This window comes from Muscardinus avellanarius, assembly GCF_963383645.1.
Source record: "Muscardinus avellanarius genome assembly, chromosome: 16".
NCBI classification, from domain to species: domain Eukaryota; kingdom Metazoa; phylum Chordata; class Mammalia; order Rodentia; family Gliridae; genus Muscardinus; species Muscardinus avellanarius.
The window spans coordinates 52,434,786-52,454,044 of NC_137802.1; the positions used below are offsets into that span (position 1 = coordinate 52,434,786).

At 53.4% G+C, this 19,259-nt stretch overlaps 3 protein-coding genes across 3 annotated transcripts; 2 read left to right on the forward strand and 1 right to left on the reverse strand.

Moving 5' to 3' along the window:
• Positions 1–695: 695 nt before the first annotated feature.
• Positions 696–4,246, forward strand: COASY (Coenzyme A synthase; the record flags this gene model as incomplete). The annotated part of the gene is made up of 9 exons (XM_080713883.1): positions 696–1,410; positions 2,260–2,474; positions 2,726–2,857; positions 2,994–3,183; positions 3,271–3,335; positions 3,490–3,574; positions 3,750–3,847; positions 3,949–4,095; positions 4,184–4,246. The coding sequence occupies exons 1-9, from the start codon at positions 711–713 to the stop codon at positions 4,244–4,246; spliced, it is 1,695 nt and encodes a 564-aa protein (XP_080570009.1). The 5' UTR covers positions 696–710.
• Positions 4,247–5,625: 1,379 nt separating this feature from the next.
• MLX (MAX dimerization protein MLX) lies at positions 5,626–10,295 on the forward strand (the record flags this gene model as incomplete). Its single annotated transcript, XM_080713884.1, is given in 9 exon segments — positions 5,626–5,702; positions 5,704–5,818; positions 6,004–6,040; positions 6,492–6,581; positions 6,853–6,959; positions 7,537–7,636; positions 7,821–7,920; positions 8,301–8,502; positions 10,239–10,295. Coding segments are annotated over 9 exon segments (885 nt in total).
• A 1,246-nt stretch (positions 10,296–11,541) lies between these two features.
• Positions 11,542–16,938, reverse strand: PSMC3IP (PSMC3 interacting protein; the record flags this gene model as incomplete). Its single annotated transcript, XM_080713887.1, has 8 exons — positions 11,542–11,598; positions 11,674–11,733; positions 12,296–12,349; positions 12,432–12,577; positions 14,628–14,739; positions 16,537–16,626; positions 16,730–16,830; positions 16,905–16,938. 8 exons carry the CDS (start codon positions 16,936–16,938, stop codon positions 11,542–11,544), a joined length of 654 nt encoding a protein of 217 aa, XP_080570013.1.
• Positions 16,939–19,259: the final 2,321 nt, after the last annotated feature.

Consider the following 19,259-nt stretch of genomic DNA (forward strand, 5'->3'; position numbering starts at 1 on the left):
TGTTTTGTGGGTCTGGGGATGGAACCCAGGGACATTTAACCTCCGGGCTACACACGTCCTATTTTTTATACTTTATTTTGAAACAGGGTCTCACTAAGTTGGGGGGGGGGCTCGCTAAGTAGATGAGGCTGTCCGCGAACGTGGTCCTCTGTTTCAACCTCCGTAATGCTAGGATTATAAATCTGCGCCATCACGCCCTTGAACGCAGATTTTCATCTATTCCAGAGATGCCCGGCCCGGCCCGGCCCCACCCCGTCTACAGAGGCCTGCCGCCCACAAATCTCGCGAGAGTTCCGCGAGGAGCCGACCTCGAGATGCTTGGCCCCTCTCAGCTCCCGTAGCTCGGAGCCGCACTCGCGGAGGTAGTGCTTCCGGGTCGCCGCCGGGGACGCCTCCGCGGCGGTATAAGCGGAACCAAAGCCCGGAGGTTCAGTGAGTAGGGCACCAAGCTGAACTAGAGCGTTCCCTTTCGTCCCCTCCTCCCGTTCCGCGAGGGCCCGGGTGCAGCTTAGTGACAGCACCCTGGACTCGTGGTTCCCCCCGTGGCTCAGGGGTTCCTGTCCAGCTCCCCCACCCCGGACTCTGGTTTAAGCCAGCGAAGTCACTGCGGTGTGCCAGGACCCTTGCCTGCTCCAGGCCCCCGGCTCCTGGGTCCAGGGCGCCCCAGCCACTCCCGCTTCCCTCCCTGACTGTCCGCAGGCCCGGGCAGCATGGCCGTATTCCGGTCGGGCCTCCTGGTGCTGACGACGCCGCTGGCCTCCCTGGCCCCTCGCCTGGCTCCCATCCTGACCTCGGCGGCCCGCCTGGTGAACCACACGCTCTATGTGCACTTGCAGCCTGGCATGAGCCTGGAGGGCCCGGCGCAGCCCCAGGCCACCCCGGTGCAGGCCACGTTTGAGGTTCTCGATTTCATTGCGCATCTGTATGCGGGCGCCGACCATCACCGGCACCTGGACGTCAGGGTCCTCCTGACCAACATCCAAACCAAGAGCGCCTTTCTCCCCCCACCGCCCGGCTCAGTCCAGAATCTGGCCCACCCGCCAGAAGTAGTGCTGACTGACTTCCAGACCCTGGATGGAAGCCAGTACAATCCGGTTAAGCAACAGCTGGAGCGTTATGCCACCAGCTGTTACAGCTGTTGTCCACACCTGTCTTCAGTGCTGCTGTACCCCGATTACGGGACCGGAGAGCTGTCCGTGGAGTCCCTGGATGCCCCCTTGCCCTCCACCATCAGGCCAGCCTCCCCTGTGGCCAGATCTCCCAAGCAGCCTGTGCGTGGCTACCACCGTGGGGCTGTGGGTGGCACGTTTGACCGCTTGCATAACGCCCACAAGGTGTTGCTCAGTGTTGCATGTATCCTGGCCCAGGAGCAGCTTGTGGTGGGAGTAGCAGACAAAGATCTATTAAAGAGTGAGTGAGAAGGACCCTGGATTAGGGCAGTGAAGTCGTTCCCAGATTTCCTTGCCTCCTCCGTGCCAAAATCAAGGAAGTGTAAGGCCATCCAGTACTTCCCACGCTTCCCAAACGGCATAGTGCCTGACACTCAGTTGGTGCTAAGGAAACTCTAAGTGAATAAATGCAGTTTTCTCAGTGTGTGGTTCAGTCACCACTCAAACAGAACCCCCAAACATGTGACCAAGGGATCTGTACTTTAAGGATCTCCAGGTGATCAACTCTAAAGGTTGAGACAGTTGTAGGCAGTGAGCTGAGTTGTAGGCAGTGGTGCCAGTCAGTAAAGACTCAAGATTATGTGGTTCTTAAAATTCTTTTTTTAAAATGGTGCTGGGGGTTGAACTCAGGGGCATTCTGCCTCCGAGGAGCTGCAAGCCCTGCCCTATTTCTTTATTTATTTTATTTATTTATTTATTTTTTGAAACTGGGACTCATTAAGTTGATGCAAGCCTCATAAGTAGCTGAGGCTGGCTTCAAACCTGCCATCCTCCTATCTCAGCCTTCCAAGTACTGAGATTACAGGCGTGCGCCACCACGCCCAGCTGTTCTTGGAATTCTCTAACTGGCTAATTGCCGCTGGCACCGCTAATTCTCTGGAGTAATTTTTTGGTGGCTTGTTCTCAGACACAGGCCAGCCCTTGCAGCAGTGACTGGTGCTTGCCTATTTCCTCCCTTCCACGCCCCTTTCCCAGTTTAACCCTTCTTTCTGCCACCCCCCCCTCTGAAGATACAGTGCTTAGGCTTCCCCAAACTGTCCCACACTTCCTAGCGAAAAGGCCTCACCATTTTTCTGGGCTCCTTCCCTAGGCAAGTTGCTCCCTGAGCTGCTGCAGCCTTATGCAGAACGCGTGGAACATCTGAGTGAGTTCCTGGTGGACATCAAGCCCTCCCTGACTTTTGATGTCATCCCCCTGCTGGACCCCTATGGGCCCGCTGGCTCTGACCCCTCCTTGGAGTTCCTGGTGGTCAGCGAGGAGACCTATCGTGGGGGGATGGCCGCCAACCGCTTCCGCCTTGAGAATGTAACCCCTGAGGGAGACTGGCAGAGGGGGGTTGGTGGGAGGGGGAAAGTCACTGTGGGGGAGGCTGCTGGAAGTACGGTCCAAGAGGAGGGAAGAGAGGGCTCAGGGTGGTGGGAAGAAGCAAGGAGGAACTGGCTCCCGCTTCCCCGCTGAGTGGAGGGGGAGCCTTGGGTAGGGGAGAGGATGAGGGGCAGCCCGGGGTCTAGGATCCTCCCTCATCCCCTTTTCTTGCCCTTCCTCCTTGACTTTAGGACCTGGAGGAACTTGCCTTGTACCAGATACAACTGCTGAAGAACGAAAGCCACGGGGAAAACGAAGAGGAGAAACTCAGCTCTTCCACCTTCCGCCAAAGAATGCTGGGGAACCTGCTCCGGCCTCCACACGTAGGCCTCCCCTCCTCTTTCCCTTCCTCCCCGCTGCTTGAGTGCATTGGGAACGCTGGAGAATGGAAACTGGGGATTCAGCCCCGAACATGAGCTCAAGGATTCCAGTAACGGGTTCCCTCTCATCTACCCCCAGAAAAGGCCAGAGCTCCCTTCAGGACTCTACGTGCTTGGGCTGACCGGCATCAGTGGCTCTGGGAAGAGCTCAATAGCTCAGCGGCTGAAGGGCTTGGGGGCTTTTGTCATTGACAGTGACCAGTTGGGCCATCGAGCCTATGCCCCGGGTGGCCCTGCCTACCAGCCCGTGGTGGAGGCCTTTGGGACAGGTAATAACTGGTCAAAGCTGGAGGTGGCCTGGGGCAAGGAGCTGGCCTGGCCTCTTTGCTCAGTCCTCCTCCTCCTCTATTGCCCAGATATTCTTCATAAAGATGGCATCATCAACAGGAAGGTCCTAGGCAGCCGAGTGTTTGGGAACAAGGTAAACACACACCTGTCAGGGCTCCTCTGCTGCTACCAGATAGACCCATGGGTTGGGATGTAGCAGACCTTGCTGGTCTGGTCCAACTCCCACCCCTTGGGCTGGCTTCATCTCTCAGGAAAGGTGACCTCTGCCCACCCCCTACCCTCCCCAGAAGCAGATGAAGATCCTCACTGACATCATGTGGCCAGTGATTGCAAAGCTGGCCCGGGAGGAGATGGATGTGGCTGTGGCTGAGGGTGAGTGGAGGGTGCGGGAGCAGTGGGTGGGGTGGGGGCATTAAGCAAATTCTCCCCCTGGGAACCTCCCTGCCCCGAGTAGGACCACTGCTTTCCCTGGGACTGTGTTTTGCGGGTTTGCTGACTGGTGGCAAGAGCCAGGGTGCTGCTGGCAGTGACTGGGGTCTCCCCACAGGAAAGGACGTGTGTGTGATTGATGCCGCCCTGCTGCTTGAAGCTGGCTGGCAGAACATGGTACATGAGGTGTGGACCGTTGTCATCCCCGAGACTGAGGTATCTGGACCCCACCTACCCCATCCCCGCTGCAGATGGAATCCTGCTCTGACCCAGTGGGCTGAGCTGGGGTCCTTCCTGACAAATGCGTCTGCACTCAGGCCGTGCGGCGCATCGTGGAGAGGGACGGCCTGAGTGAAGCTGCCGCGCACAGCCGGCTGCAGAGCCAGATGAGCGGGCAGCAGCTCGTGGACCAGAGCCACGTGGTGCTGAGCACCTTGTGGGAGCCGCACGTCACCCAGCGCCAGGTTGGTGTCCAGGGGGAGGCTGGGTGGTGGCAGGGGATGTCCGCCTCACCCCGTGCTTTCTTCCTTCCAACATTCGGACTGCCTGAAGGTGGAAAAAGCCTGGAATCTCCTGCAGAAGCGCATCCCCCGGTCTCATCAGGCCCATGACTGACACTGTTCTCTGTGGGGCCAGACTGCTCTGGAGCAGATAAGAGTTCAGTGTGAGGTGGAGTCAGGGCCTCGATGCTTACCCTGTCCTGGGCCTCGAAGGCTTCAAGCTGAGCTTGCAGGACACGGCCTGGTGGACACAGGAAGCCTACCCAGCATGCTGGTACTTACCCGGGATGAGGGTGTGGCTCATAGGGAGCAGGCCCCTGAGGGTCCCATCCCGATCTTGCCACAGGTGTCTGATGCTCACCAGTGATTGGGTCAGGGCAGACACTAGAACCTGCAGCACAATTAAAGGTGAATCTTTACAGCTGCTGCCCGTGTGGTGTCTGCTTCCTGCTCCAGTGCCTCTAAGTATCTCTGGCTCCTTATGTCACAAGTTCAGGGCCCAGGTCTGAGCCAGAAGCCAGGGAGTGTAGTCATTATGTGCAGGCCTTTGACGCTAGCCAGACCGAAGTCGGCCTTGCCTCTTACCACTGACTAGCTGCGCGCTTTTGAATAAGTTATGGACTTTCTAGATGTGTGTGTGTGTGTGTGTGTGTGTGTGTGGTACTGGGGGTGGAACCCAGAGGCTTTCTACCTCCGGGCTATACTCTCAGACCTATTTTATACTTTATTTGGAAACAGGGTCTCACTAAGTTGCTGAGAGCCTCACTAGGTAGCTGAGGCTGGCTTCGAACCTGTGCAGCCCTCCTGTCTCAGCCTTTCAAGCGCTGAGATTACAAGTGTGCGCCACCACACCAGGCTTCTGGATACTTCTGTTTTCTAATCTATAAAGCAGCACAACGAGCTTTTTGCAGGGTAATTCCACAAGTGCCCTGCCAGATACTGGGCTGGATAAAGGAAGACGAATGCTGGGGCCGCTCTGCCCTCACAGAGCTTGCAGCCTGTGGGCCAGAGAGTGTGATGCCGGTGAACCCGGCTCAATTCCCGACAAACTGGCTAGGACTGCAGGTTCAGGTGAGACGTGTGCATGTGCACAAGATCTCCAACAATACTTAGACATGCGTTTCTATTTTGTGGTGGTACCCTGCTGAGGATGGAACCGGCCTGGCACATGCTAAGTACAGGCGTTGCCTACACTCCCAGCCCTTCACATAAGCCTTTTGATGGACCCCATTTCATAGGAGGTACTTCTTGTCGCCGCCATTCTAGAGCCTAACCCGGGGGAGGGCTGGAGGACGGCTCCCAGGTACCCGCAGTTAGGTCTGCGGCCCGGAAGAGCCACTCGGGCCGGCGTCCCGCGGGCCGCGCATGCGCCGCGCTCCCGCCCCGCCTCCCGCTCCGGGCCGCGGATTGGCCGGCTCCGGTCACCTGGGCGCCTCGCCTCTTCCTCGCGGGCGGGGTCGGCCGCCGGCTCGTTTCCGGCTCGGTAGGTCCACGATGACGGAGCCCAGCGCCTCTCCCGAGGACCCCTGGGTCAAGGCAAGCCCCGGGCGCCACGCCGGCGAGGGGCGGGCGGCGGGCTCGCGTGCGCAGAGGGTCCGGGCGGCGGGGGGCTTCCCTCCGGCCCCCAAAGTCTGCCCTGCTCCCCGGCCCCGGGGCTGCAGAGGAGACGGTCTCACCGTGCGCCGAGGTGGGAGCCGGCGGGGCCGAGTGCGGAGCGTGCAGGTGGAGGGCCGGGCGGGGCGGGCGGCTGGGCTTCGGGGACCTCGGGCCGCCCGCCCCGGGCAGTGCGTGCCGGTCATCCGTATCCCCGTCCGCGCGCCGCCGAGGGGTGCAGGGCAGGGCTGACAGGCGTCTCCTTGCTCGGTGCCACAGGTGGAGTACGCCTACAGTGACAACAGCCTGGACCCCGGTGAGTGCCTCCCCGCCGGCCTCAGCTCCCCGTTGGCCGTGTAGGTCCTCCCGGCCTTGCCAGCCACACCTGAGCACAGTCCACTGTTTCTGAGTCAAGGTCCTGCTTGAGAAGCGAGGAAGAACGGGAGGATGGGCAGGAAGCGACCAGGGTGGCACCTGGTTCCTCTGCTGTGGAGCAGGGAAGTGATGGGAAGAGTGACCGCCGGTCAGTCTTTTCGCGCCCAGAAGCCCCTTTGCGAGTCAGAGGGCACCACCGCAGGCCTATGGAGCAGTGTAGACACTGGGGACAGGAGATCGGAGCACAGCATAGCAGGAAGTGTGTGGCCCAGCACGGCTGGCTTTGAAGGGAAGAGGCTGGCGTTTGAGGAAGCCACTGTGCCCACAGCTGTCCACAGGCCTGGCAGTGTACTTGACCCGGTCCCTTAGTGACTGGGGCCTCTGTTTTCCAGGGTTTTTCATAGAAAGCACCCACAAGGGAAGTGTAGTGTCCAGAGCTAATAGCATCGGTTCCACCAGTGCCTCTTCTGTCCCCAACACAGGTAGGCAGTGACACTCCCACCACCCACCTGGGGGGGCTCAGATATGCCATCATTTTAGCATCTTTCCCAGACAGGGGACGCTAGGCACCCACGTGGGGTGCTGGAACTCGAGTGCCGGACATACGTTCTCTCTTCCACCTCATCCAGGAAATTAGATTTTCCTGCCCACCCACCATCTCTGGGCAACAGGTCTTTTCAGCTAGGGAAAGGTGGGCTAGCTGGGCTCCCTCCCGGCCCCACGGTCACCTCTCCCTGCGCCCACCCCGATTAGATGATGAAGACAGTGATTATCACCAAGAGTCCTACAAGGAATCCTACAAAGACCGGCGGCGTCGAGCGCACACTCAGGCTGAGCAGAAGAGGAGGGACGCCATCAAGGTGACTGGAGGCCTGTGCCTCAGCCAGCTTGGGAGGGACTTGCATGATCAGGTTCACCCTGTCCTGACTCCTAAAGACAGTCTGAAACTGAGGGGCAGCTGGTCTACGCTGGGCATGAATAACTCCTCCTTTCCCACCCCCACCCTTTGAGTTTGGAAGCACAGAACTGATATCACAGAAGAGCTTTGTGTCAGCCAAGGCATGGTGGTGCACCCTTGTAATCCCAGTACTTGGGAGGCTGAGACAGGAGGATCTGGGTTCACAGCCAGCTTCAGCTATTTAGTGAGGCCCTCTGCAACTTAGACTCTGTTTCAAAATAAAAAATAAAAATAGGGCAGGGGGTGTAGCTTTAAGGTCAAGAACCCCCTGGGTTCCATTCCCAGACCCCCCCCCCACACACACACACAAAAAAAAGAATAAAAAATCAGGCTGGGAGTACAGCTCAGAAGTAGAATGTCCCTGGGTTCAATCCCCAGTGCCGCAAAAAGAGAAAAAGAAAAAAAAAAAAAAAAAGCTTTGTGCAGTTTGCCTTAATCCCTCAGGGTTAAGGAACCCATTTCTCCTGTTCTCTCCCCAGAGAGGCTATGATGACCTTCAGACCATCGTCCCCACCTGCCAGCAGCAGGACTTCTCCATTGGCTCCCAAAAGCTCAGCAAAGCCATCGTTCTACAGAAGAGTATGTCCCAGGAGAGGGCTGAGGGGTGGAGTCAGCGGGGCTGGGAAGGGGCAGCACATTTATTCTGGGCCTGGCTGGTGCTGTAGTTGGATGGCGGGGCGTGGGGGAGGGGAAACAAGGTTGGCTGCTTTGTCCTGCTTGAGACTTCCTCTGTGCCCATGCTGTTTCTCTGCCCTCACCCCAGCCATTGACTACATCCAGTTTTTGCATAAGGAAAAGAAAAAGCAGGAAGAGGAGGTGTCTACACTACGCAAGGATGTGACAGCCCTAAAGATAATGAAAGTGTAAGAGGGTGCTGCATTGGGGGAATCGGCTTTGGAGGGGACTCGGGGGGCTGGCTTCAGTGCCCTTTCCCCCGGTCCAAAGGCCACATCAGTCAAGACATGTAGATAATACTCTAGATCCCTGAGCTGGCCACTGTGAAGCAAGACTTTATCCCCAACAGCCCCTCATATGTAGAAAATGCTCAGGAAAGGCCTGTGGGATTAACGAAGGGTAGGCTGGAGGCACCGATTCTGACCAAGTGGCTGTATCTAGCTGATGCTGAACACACCCCCAGAACTCTCTGGGGTCCCTTCCTGGGGGGCCAGTACACAGGGTAACCTCATTCTTCCTAGGCTGGTTGAGTCCCTGCAGCACCTCATCTTTGCCTGCTTCCTTGCAGGAACTATGAGCAGATCGTGAAGGCGCACCAGGACAACCCCCACGAAGGGGAGGACCAGGTCTCTGACCAGGTCAAGTTCAACGTATTTCAAGGCATCATGGATTCCCTGTTCCAGTCCTTCAATGCCTCCATCTCTGTGGCCAGCTTCCAGGAACTGTCAGCCTGTGTCTTCAGCTGGATTGAGGAGCACTGCAAGCCTCAGGTAGGGGCATCGGGCCTGGGGTTCTCAGGCCACCCTCACAGTGGCTCGAGCGTTTGTTCAGAAAAACAGGGGAAGTTTGAGGGAGTCTGCAACGTACAATCTTGTATGTTTAAGGGGCGTCCACGTCTTTCACATTCTTCTGTCTCCGCTTCTCTGCTGCCAGCCGTTTTCATGTAAAGTCTGGCACGTCTGGTGCGCATCAATACCAGGCCCCGCTCGGTTGTTTAGTGTTTAATTTTTTGTATTTTTGGTACTGGGGGTGGAACCCAGAGACAGTCTACCTACAAGCAACACCGCCAGCCTTATTTTTTATTCTTTATTTTGAAACAGGGTCTCACTGAGTTGCAAAGGGCCTCACTAAGTAGTTGAGGCTGACTTCGAACCTGCGCAATCCTGTCTCAACCTCCTGAATGCTGGGATTACAAGCGTGCGCTGCCACGCTGACTTGTGTTTTGTTTTGTTTGCTGCTTTATTTGCTTCTACCCAGTGGTCCATGGAGAAGCCTTGATCACCAGCAGCAGAGTTACATGGAGTTTTTGGAAACAGATTCTAGGACCTCACCTCTAAAAAGTAGTTGCCCCAAGGACGACTTATTTACTCATCATAAAGAGATGTGCTAATGGTATTGCACCGTCTGTTTTTGAGCCCTGGTTGCTTTTTCTCTGGCTTGAACTTATCTGAGATTTTTCCTGTTTTCCAGCATTTTTATTGTGAAACATTTTTTTTGTGTGTGTGGTACTGGGGATGGAACCCAGGGGCATTCTACCTCTGAGCTACACTTTTTAAAATTTTACTTTTGAAACAGGGTCTCACTGAATTGCAAAGGGCCTTGCTAAGTAGCTGACGCTGTCCTCAAACCTCTGGGTGTCTGCTTCCTGAGTGCGCGGGTGTGTGTGCATGCACGCGCGCTTGCACGTGCCACCACACCCAGCCTCTCAGCCATTTTTTGAAGCAGTTTCACCAAGTTACTTAGGAGGGCCTCACTAAGTAGCTGAGGTTGGCTGTTAACCTGTCATCTTGGATTACAGGTGTGCACCACCCAGCTTGGTTTAATCCATTTTTTTTCCTTTTTGTAGTACTGGGGATTGAACCCAGGGGCATTCTACCTTCAAGCCCTATTTTTTATTTTGAAATAGGGCCTAAGTAGCCGAGGCTGGCTGAGACCCCATGATCCTCCTGTCTCAGCCTCCCAAGTAGTGGGATTACAAGCATGTACCACTGTGCCTGGCTTAATGCACTTTTCTAAAGAGCATATCAGGCATAGGCATGGTGGCAGACACCTGTAATCCCTGTACTTTGGAGGTTCAGACAGTAGAGTTGCAGGTTGAAAGCCAGCCTTGGCAACGTAGCAAGACCCTGTTTCAAAATAAAAAGGGCTGGGGGTATAGATCAGAGGTAAAATATCCTGGGTTTAATCCTTATTACCACCAAAAAATAAAGAGCATGTCAGATGGGTGTGGTGGTAGATGCCTGTGATCCCCATATTTGGGAGGCTGAGACAGAAGAGAGGATCACAGGTTTGAGGATAGCATCAGCAACATAGTAGGACTCTCAGCAACCTAGTAAGACCCTGACTCGAAATATATAAAAAGTGCTGGGGGTATAGCTCGGACATAGAAAGAATGCCCCTGGGTTGGATCCCTAGTCTCCCCAACCCACACATACACACACACAGCGCGTCAAAGATGGCTCTGTCCCTTTATCTGAGGATTGTCTTTCCCTGTTGCCCCCACCAGACCCTGCGGGAGATTGTGATTGGTGTTTTGCATCAATTGAAAAACCAACTTTACTGATGCTCCTGGAATCCTGCAGAATGGCCAACACAAGAGCTTGGAGTCCCCTTGGCCGTGGAACTGCTGGGTCTATGAGACTGGACTCTGACACCTCACACCGGTCAGCTGGTTTCTACTTGGTGTTTGGTTTTCCTAGCCCCACTGAAGATGAAGTGGAGCCAGGGCCTTTTGTTTTGTGAAAGCTTTGATTAATTTATTATATTGACCATAAAGTTGAACCTACCCAGTCTTCCCCTCCCCATATAAATCCTCTGGCAGGAGTCTGTTCTGGGTACCCCAAAGAGCTCCTGGCCTCAGCCCTGTCTCTTAAGCCTTTGATTTCTGCTCATGATCTATATATATTTGGAAACTGTTTGCCTCTGTGTTGGTCTCTTGGGCAACCTTTGGCCCAAGTTTGGATATTTTGGCAGTAGATGGGTGGGAGAAAATAAGAGGAAATAGTCCCACAGCCATAACGGGTGAAAGGCCACCCTGTGCCTAAACAAGGGCTGCCAGGCCAGTCCGAGGTGAAAGCAGGGCTTTCTGGCCGGCTCAGGGCAGGCCCACGTGGTTCCTACTTTTGCCTCATGTCATGGCGGCTGTCCTCTGCTGCTGGGGGTCTAGGGAAAGCACCCTGCCTGAGGATTCCTGCCCTCTCTGTTCCCACAGGCAGTAAGTAGTGCTGCGCAGCAAGGGCAGGTGTAACATAGCACTACATATTGAAAACTTTATTTTCTTAAACACCAAAAATGCAGTTTTGCTACAAATATAATTTTGGAATAACAACTGAGCCTCAAAACCACCTTGGCCTTTGCCCAGCAGATCTGGGTCTCTACCAGCTCCCAGTGTTGCCTGGGGCGTGGGGGTGGGGTAAAAGGTCACCTGGGTGAGAGGCCGGGTCCCAAGCGCTGGTGTGTGGAAGCCTCTCTCTACCTTGTCTCCCAGGCTCCCTGCTGCCTTCCCCAGGTTTGATACCTGGGAAGTGTGAATGTCCAGAGGAAATTAAATATTTTTATATCAAATTACGTCACAATAAATATTGTGAAATGCTTTCCTTTAGCTTCGTTCCAAGTGTGCGTGTTACGGCCAAGCCACTGCGAGTGACGTGCACTGTGAGATGGCTGCGGCCTCCCTTCCCAGCCACCAGCCCTCGCTCCCTGGTGCGGGCCTCCCCCTCACTTCTCTGCCTTAAGTGGGAGAGCAGCAGAAAGACAGAAAAAGGCAGCCCGGCACCGGGCACGGCCGCACTCCCGGCCCCACGAGGCCCTCAGGGGTCTGGGAGAGTGACTTTATAATCTTCATCAGTCTCTATCCCAACTTCTTCCTGTGGGGCAGGGACACGAGTGAATGAGACGCCCCGTGGGGAAGAGCCGGGGGAGCCAGGAACAGTGCCACTTACAAAGAACTGCTGCTTGCTCTTGGGGTATCCTTCAAGGATCGCATCAGACAGCTCTGTTGCCTGAGGAAACAAAACCACCCCCTTTCAGACTGGCAGTACCGGGTACACCCATCAGATATTAATACTGGCAGCAGTTTCTCTGGTAATTGACAATTTCAAAAGCACTTCTGGCCAGGCGTGGTGGCGCACGCTTGTAATCCCAGCATTCGGGAGGCTGAGACCTGAGGATTTCGGTTCGCAGACAGCCTCAGCTACTTAGTGAGGCCCTTTGCAACTCAGTGAGACCCTGTTTCAAAATAAAGAATAAAAAATAGGGCTGGGGTGTAGCTTGGAGGTAGAATGCCTCTGGATTCCATCCCCAGTACCACAAAAAATAAAAATAAAAAGAGCCGGGCGTGGTGTCGCACGCATCCTCGCGCTTGGGAGGCGGAGACGGGAGGATCGTGCAGGTTCAAGCCAGCCGTGCTGGCTTAAGAGACCCTGTTTCCAAATAAAAAAGTGTAAAATAGGTCTGGGAGTGTAGCCTGGAGGTAAAAGGGCTTCCAGGAACCCAGTACCACCAAAAATCCAATCAAATAAAAAAGCACTTCCAGAGCCTCCCTTGGAGCACCCGCTGACTCACCATCCTCTTGCGCTTCCTCCACTCCTTACAGTATTTCTGCCTCTCTCTGTATACCTAGGAGAAAAAAGCAGGCTCCTGTATGCCCTCAGCCCTCGTGCTCTCCAGACCCATATGGCCTCCGCCTCCCGCCCGTCACCTGCTCCTTCTCTTCTGGGGTCACATGGTTGGTGGCCGCTTTGATGTTCCTCAGTCTCTCCGTGTAGCTGGCACACTCCTTCGTTAGCTCCTGGATCTCTTTCTGCATCTCCGGAGTGGTCAGGGCACTATTTAGCTCCTTTAGCTCTGTAACCAATGCCCCTGGGGTCACTTGCTACCCCTGAGGAGAAGGTTCTCCCTGAGGTGGGAGACAGACTTCCACTTTGCTCTTGGATCTATCTGAGTAGGATCCTACATTTTGACATACTCAGAAAAATAAGGCTTACAGAATTACAAGCAAAGTTTTCTATTTTTCTTTGGTCTTCCACCTACAGGTAGTAGTAAGGTGTGACGGCGGACTAAGGTGTGGTCAGAAGGAATGGAGGAAAAGATGGTGGTGAGCTCCGATCACAGCAGGGATGCCCACGGGTCCACAAAGGCATCAGTTACTCCACATGGTTTTTTGGTTTTTTTGGTGGTACTGTGGGTGGAACCCAGAGGCTTTCTACCTCCGGGATATACTCCTAGACCCATTTTATATTTTATTTGGAAACAGGGTCTCACTTTAGTTGCTGAGAGCCTAAGTAGCTGAGGCTAGCTTCGAACCTGCGTTATCCTCGTCTCAGCCTCCCAAGCGCGGGGATTACAAGCGTGCGCCACCACGCCTGGCATACTCCACATGGTTTTGAATGTAATGCCTCAGGTAGCCCAGCAAAGGGATCTTGGATGCAGCAAGATACTACAGCCAATGAGCCTTCCCCCCCCCAGTACTGGTAATGAAACCCAGGGGCATTCCTACCTCTGAGCTATACCCCCAGCCCAGTTTTTTATTTATTTATTTATTTATTTATCTATTTATTTACTGCAGGTCTGGAGATGGAACCCCAGGGGCATTTGACCTTTGAGCTATACCCTCAGCCCTATTTTTTTTATTCTTTATTTTGAAACCAGGTCTCACTGAGTTGCAAAGGGCCTCACTAAGTAGTGATCCTCCAGTCTCAAGCATCCCAAATGCTGGGATTAAAGCTGGGCATGGTGGTGCACGCTTGTTATCCCTGTGCTTGGGAGGCTGAGACAGGAGGATTACATAGGTTCGAAGCCAGCCTCAGCTACTTAGGTTCTCATCAACTTAGTGAGACCCTATTTCCAAATAAAGTATAAAATAGGTCTGGAAGTATACCCTCTCCAGTCCCTAGTACCACCAAAAAAACAAAAAACAAATGCTGGGATTACAAGCATAGGCCACCACGCCATGGCTACCCTGCCCTATTTTTTATTCTTTATTTTGAAACAGGGTCTCACTAAGTTGTGGAGTGCCTGACTATGTAGCTAAGGCTATCCAAAAACCATGATCCTGCAGTCTCAGCCTCCCGAATGCTGGGGTTACAAGCATGAGCCACCACACCTTGCTGTTACTTATTTTTTTTGTAGTGCTGAGTATGGAACTCAGGGGCCTCCTACCTCTGGGCTATATTTCCAAACCTATTTTTTATATTTTATTTGGAAACAGGGTTTCACTAAGTTGCCGAGAGCCTCACTAAGTAGCTGAGGCTGGCTTTGAACATGTGCAATCCTTTCTCAGCCTCCCAAATTCTGGGATTACAAGCGTGTACCACCATGCCTGGATACCCTGCCCTATTTTTTATTCCTTCCTTCTTTCCCTTATTTGTGGTACTGGAGATGGAACCCAGGGGCCTTCTACCTCCGGGCTACACTCCCAGACCTATTTTCTTAATATTTTATTTGGATACAGGGTCTCTTAAGCCAGGTGAGGCTGGCTTTGAACCCGCACGATCCTCCTGTCTCAGCCTCCCAAGCGCGGGGATTACAAGCACGCACCACCACACTTAGCTTTTATTCTTTATTTTGAAACAGGGTCTCACTGAGTTGCAAAGGGCCTCACTAAGTACTAGCTGAGGCTGTCTGTGAACCGTGATCCTCCTCTAGTCTCAGCCTCTGGAATGCTGGGATTACAAGCATGTGCCACCATGCCCAGCTATTACTTATTTTTTTTTTTTTAAATAGAGTCTCACTGGATTGCAAAGGGCTTCAGAGTAGCTGAGGCTGTCCATAAACTGTGATCCTCCCGTCTCAACCTCCCAAATGCTGGGATTACAAGCATGCACCACCACGCCTGGCTTCCAAAGAACCATTTACTTAGCAATTCCTGCCCTCTGTCGCGGGGAGGGGGTCCTACCAGCCTCCATGTGGCGGCAGCTCTGCTGCAAGCTCTGCACCTTGGCAGTGAGGGCCACGATTTTGGCATCCAGGCTGTGCAGGTCAGCATCACTCACCATGTCAAACTGGTCCTGCCAAGACAAGAGAAAGTACAAGAAATAATGTGGCAAATTATGTAAAGGACAAAGATGGGAGTCCACATAGCCGTGCGTGGTGGCAAACGCCTGTATTCCCACCACTTGTGAGGCTGAGACAGAAGAACTGCAGGTTTAAGACCAACCTCAGCAACTTGGACTCTCAGCAACCAAACAGGACCATTCCAAAATAAAAAAAAAAGGAAAGAAAAAATATAAATATATAGCCATGCTCATTATTTACATAGCCTATAACCGCTTTTGCTCTATGATAGCAGAGTTCAATAATTATGACAAGAAACCATATGGACTCCGAAGTTAGATACTGTGGCCCTGTATAGAACAAGTTTGCCGACCCCTCCTTTGAAGGATTTTTTAGGGTAGTATGAGGCAATAGCTGGTTACAGAAAAATTAGCTCTGGAAATGGTTTGGTTCAGTTAAATCAGTGTTTTCTGGATGTTAGCTACTGTGGAGGTGCTGAATAAATGAGTGAGAAATGGGAGCCATAGTAGAGGAACTCAGTGAGGGAAACAGGAAAATAATGCATTATGCCTCGAGAGAGGTGAAGGCCAGGAAGAGACAGAGTGCACACTATCCAGGAAAAGGTTTCTGGAGGTGATGCCTGAATGAAATCTAAAGATGAACAAGAGGTGGCTGGGCCAGGCATGACAGTGCATGTCTATAACCCCAGTACTTGGAAGGCTGAGACATGAGGACTGCAAGCTCAAGGCCAACACTGGCACTTAGGGAGATCCTGTTTCAAAATAAAAAATAAGAAAGGGTTGGAAGCCGGGCATGGTGGCACATGCTTATAATCCCAGCATTTGGGAGGCAGAGGATCGCAGTTGTGTGGACAGCCTCAGCTACTTAGACCCTTTGCAACTCAGTGAGACCCTATTTCAAAATAAAGGATAAAAAATAGGGCTGGAGGTGTAAGTCAGAGGTCGAATGCCCCTGGGTTCTATCCTTAGTGCAACAAAAACAGAAATAAAATAAAATAGGGTTGGGAGTGTGATTCAGAGGTCGAATGGCACCCCCCCCCCATATAATCTTCAGTACCAAAAATAAAAGTTAAGTCGAGCATGGTGGCGCATGCTTGTGATCCCAGCGTTTGGGAGGCTGAGACAGGAGGATTGCACAGATTTGAAGCCAGCCTCAGGTACTGAGTGAGGCTCTCAGCAACTTAGTGAGAGTTTATTTCCAAATAAAATATAAAATAGGTCTGGGAGTATAGCCCTGAGGTAGAAAGCCCCTGGGTTCCATCTCCAGTACCATCAAAAAATAAAATTAAAAAAAAAAAAGAAAGAAAAGAAAGAAATGGAGTACAAAAAGCCAGGCATGGCGGTAGATGCCTGTAATCCCTGTACTTGGGAGGCTGAGACAGGAGGATCACGGGTTTGAGGCCTGCCCCAGCAATTTGAGACTCCCATCAACCTACGTAGACTCTGTTTCAAAATAAAAAGGGGGGTGTATTCAAGTCACCCCTCCATGCCAGTCTAGTATGGAGCTGTATTTCTATTTTCTGTATTTCTATCTAATAAACTTTAAATCTTCAGCAAAAATAAATAAATTAAAAAGGGCTGGAAGTGTAGTTCAGAGGAAGAATGCCTTCGGGCTCAATCTCCAGTATCACCCCCCACCCTCCAAAAAAGCACACACCTTGATTTCAGGATGTCTGAGGTTACGATAGGTTAGTTTTGTGAGGTGCCTTAACTCTCCCAAAGCAAGCTGATACCGCTTGATACTACCAACGTCGGACGCTCACATGGGTGATCATTCGCGCACGTTCTCACCTGATCGGCAAAATAGATCTTCTGCTTGCCGTACATCTTCTCTTTGATCTTGCCTTGCTGGGCCAGCTGCTCCAGCGCCTTCACCACCGCCTGGCGGAGGAGAGGGCGGACAGTCAGGGGGCTCTCTGGCCCAGGCGGGGGTCCCGAGCGCGGCCTCAGGGCTCTCGGGGAGGGAGTCCCCAGCGGGCCTCACCGCCTTGCCCAGTCCGTGTTCCCGCTGCAGGTTCCCGAACACATCCTGGGCGCTGTAGGGTCGGTTCTGCTCCTGCAGGTACCTCAGGAGGATGGCGGGGGCTGCGGAGAGAGACGGGGCGCAGGGGTCACCGCCGGCCTCTCCGCCCCCTCCCCAGCCCTGCCCCGCCGGTTACCTCCCGCGGCGGCTTCGGCCCGGCCTTTACTCATCGCCCTTCCCGCCGCCAAACTCGGAAAGCCGGATGTCGTGGTTGCTCGGGGCGACGCCCACTTCCGCTTCCGGCGGCGGGGGCGGGGCTCGACGCGATTGGCTGGCGTCGAGGCGGCCCGCCCTCGCGCCCCGGGCGGCAGGTGGCCTCGGCCCGCGCCGCCTCGAACCCCGAGCTTGAGTTGTGAGCTGGAGCTGCAGCTGGGCCTGGCGAAGGAAGTCCCGGGGGCCAGCCTGGCGGGGACTAGGCTCAAGGTCCCAGGGCTAGTTACGCCTGGAACCCGACCCCACGGCCCTTCGTCCGTTGCTCTATCATTTACAAAGTAGGACCAGTGGCTACAGGGGGAGGGTGGATTGTGAGAACTGGGCGCCCGAGTCTGATTTGCTCTTTACCGAGTCTGGCACACAGGGGGCGCGCGACACTGCTGAGGTTTAAACGCCTGCGAAAGGCAGGGTTGGGAGGGGGCTACTCTTCCACCGCTGAGCTTGAAGTCTCCTTAGCAACCTCCAGCAACACCTGGCAGGTGCTTTCCACCCTTGACCACAGTGGCCAGTGGGACCGGGCCTGAAATAAGTATTTCTAGTTTCTGAGGTCAGCTGAAAGCCAAAAAGCAGCTGCCCTTGGGGCTTAAAAACATCCAGGGGAGCGTGGTGCTTTTTAAAGCTTTCTGCTACCTAAAACCTCAGTAGCCTTTGAAAACTGTGGTTGTCTTTGTATATTTAGCGGACAATATTAAGAATTAGAAGTGATGAGCAGGGGTGGTGGCACTCGCTTGTAATCTCAGTACTTGGGATCCTGCGACAGGAGTGCAGCTCACGGCCAGCCTCACCTATTTGGGGAGGCGCTCTGCAACTCAGCGAGACCCTGTTTCTAAATAAAGAATAAAAAAACAGGACTGGGGCCAAGCATGGTGGCGGACACTTGTAATCCCAGGATTTGGGAGGCTGAGACAGGAGGATCGAGGTTTGAGGACAGCCTCAGATACTTAGTGAGGCCTTCTGCAACTTAGTGAGACCTTGTTTCAAATAAATAATAAAAAAAAAAATAGGGCTGGAACCCGGTGTGGTGGCGCACGCTTCAGCATTTGGGAAGCTGAGACAGGAGGATCACGGTTCAGGGCCAGCCTCAGCTACTTAAGTGAGGCTCTTTACAACTCAATGAGACCCTGTTTCAAAATAAAGAATAAAAAATTGGGCTAGGGGCGTAGCTTGGAGGAAGAATGCCCCTGGGTTCCATCCTCAGTATCACCAAAAAAAAAAAAAAAAAAAAAAAAAAAAAAAAAAAAAAAAAAAAAAAAGGGGCTGGGAGGCATAGCTTGGAGGTAGAAGCCCCTGGGTTCAATCCCCAGCACCTCCGGGGTTGGGGGTGTGTGAATGTTGGCTAAATGCCAGCCAAGAATGCCAGTTACTTCTGTCTGGGCTCTAGAAGAGGGGAAGTGGACTCCTGCCATGTTGACTGTACTGGCCACTGCAAAGGTTACATAAACAGGGATGAACGGGGGCCTCACACCTGGCCTTCCTCTTCTGAAGCTGTCGCCTCAAGTTAATCAAAACTCAGTAAGAGAAGATCAGGGAGGGCACCATTCAATACCAGTCTCTTAGAGATGCTCTCATAGGAGATTTATTCCCCGGCACCCACCCACCCCGATTCACAGTGGAGGATTACGGAGACTCAGAGCAGGATCCCCCAATACAGGAAAGACCTTCCTAAGGTTTTGCTCTTTCTTCCCTCCCTCTTGCCAACTCCCAAGGCCTGAAGCTACACACACTCATGCAAACACACACAATCCCACTCCTTTCCCACCTCCCATTTTTTCCACATCAGAGTTCAACCTGTAGGACATCTGGGCTCTGAAAAGAGAGATGTCACCCAAAGTCTATTTGAGCATCCTAAAGTGGGGAGATGCCATTACCCCTAATTTTCAAACATGATAAACTACGAAACAGGCACCTAGCTCTTCCCCTTCTCATTATTAACTATTTTCACTCCCTGGCTTCTGTACCTTGTCCATCAACCAAGAGCAAACATGTTAGCAACACTCCCATCTGCAGCACAAGCAAATGGGCTCTGTCCAACATCCCTCACCCAAGAACAGGGATGTTGGGGGGAGTGGTCCCTGAGGATCAGCAAGGGGTTAATGCAAGAGGGAAGAGGAGAGAAGAGTTTGGCTTGAGCTCTGACTGGGGAGGCAGAGAGGCTATCACCGATTTAGAACCAATGATTGTTCTGGGGTCTTTGTCTCACATGATTTTGCTAGGGGCTGAAGAACAGATGCTCCTCTCTGCTGATTTCAAACACACTCTTGCTAACTGGGCTCATCCT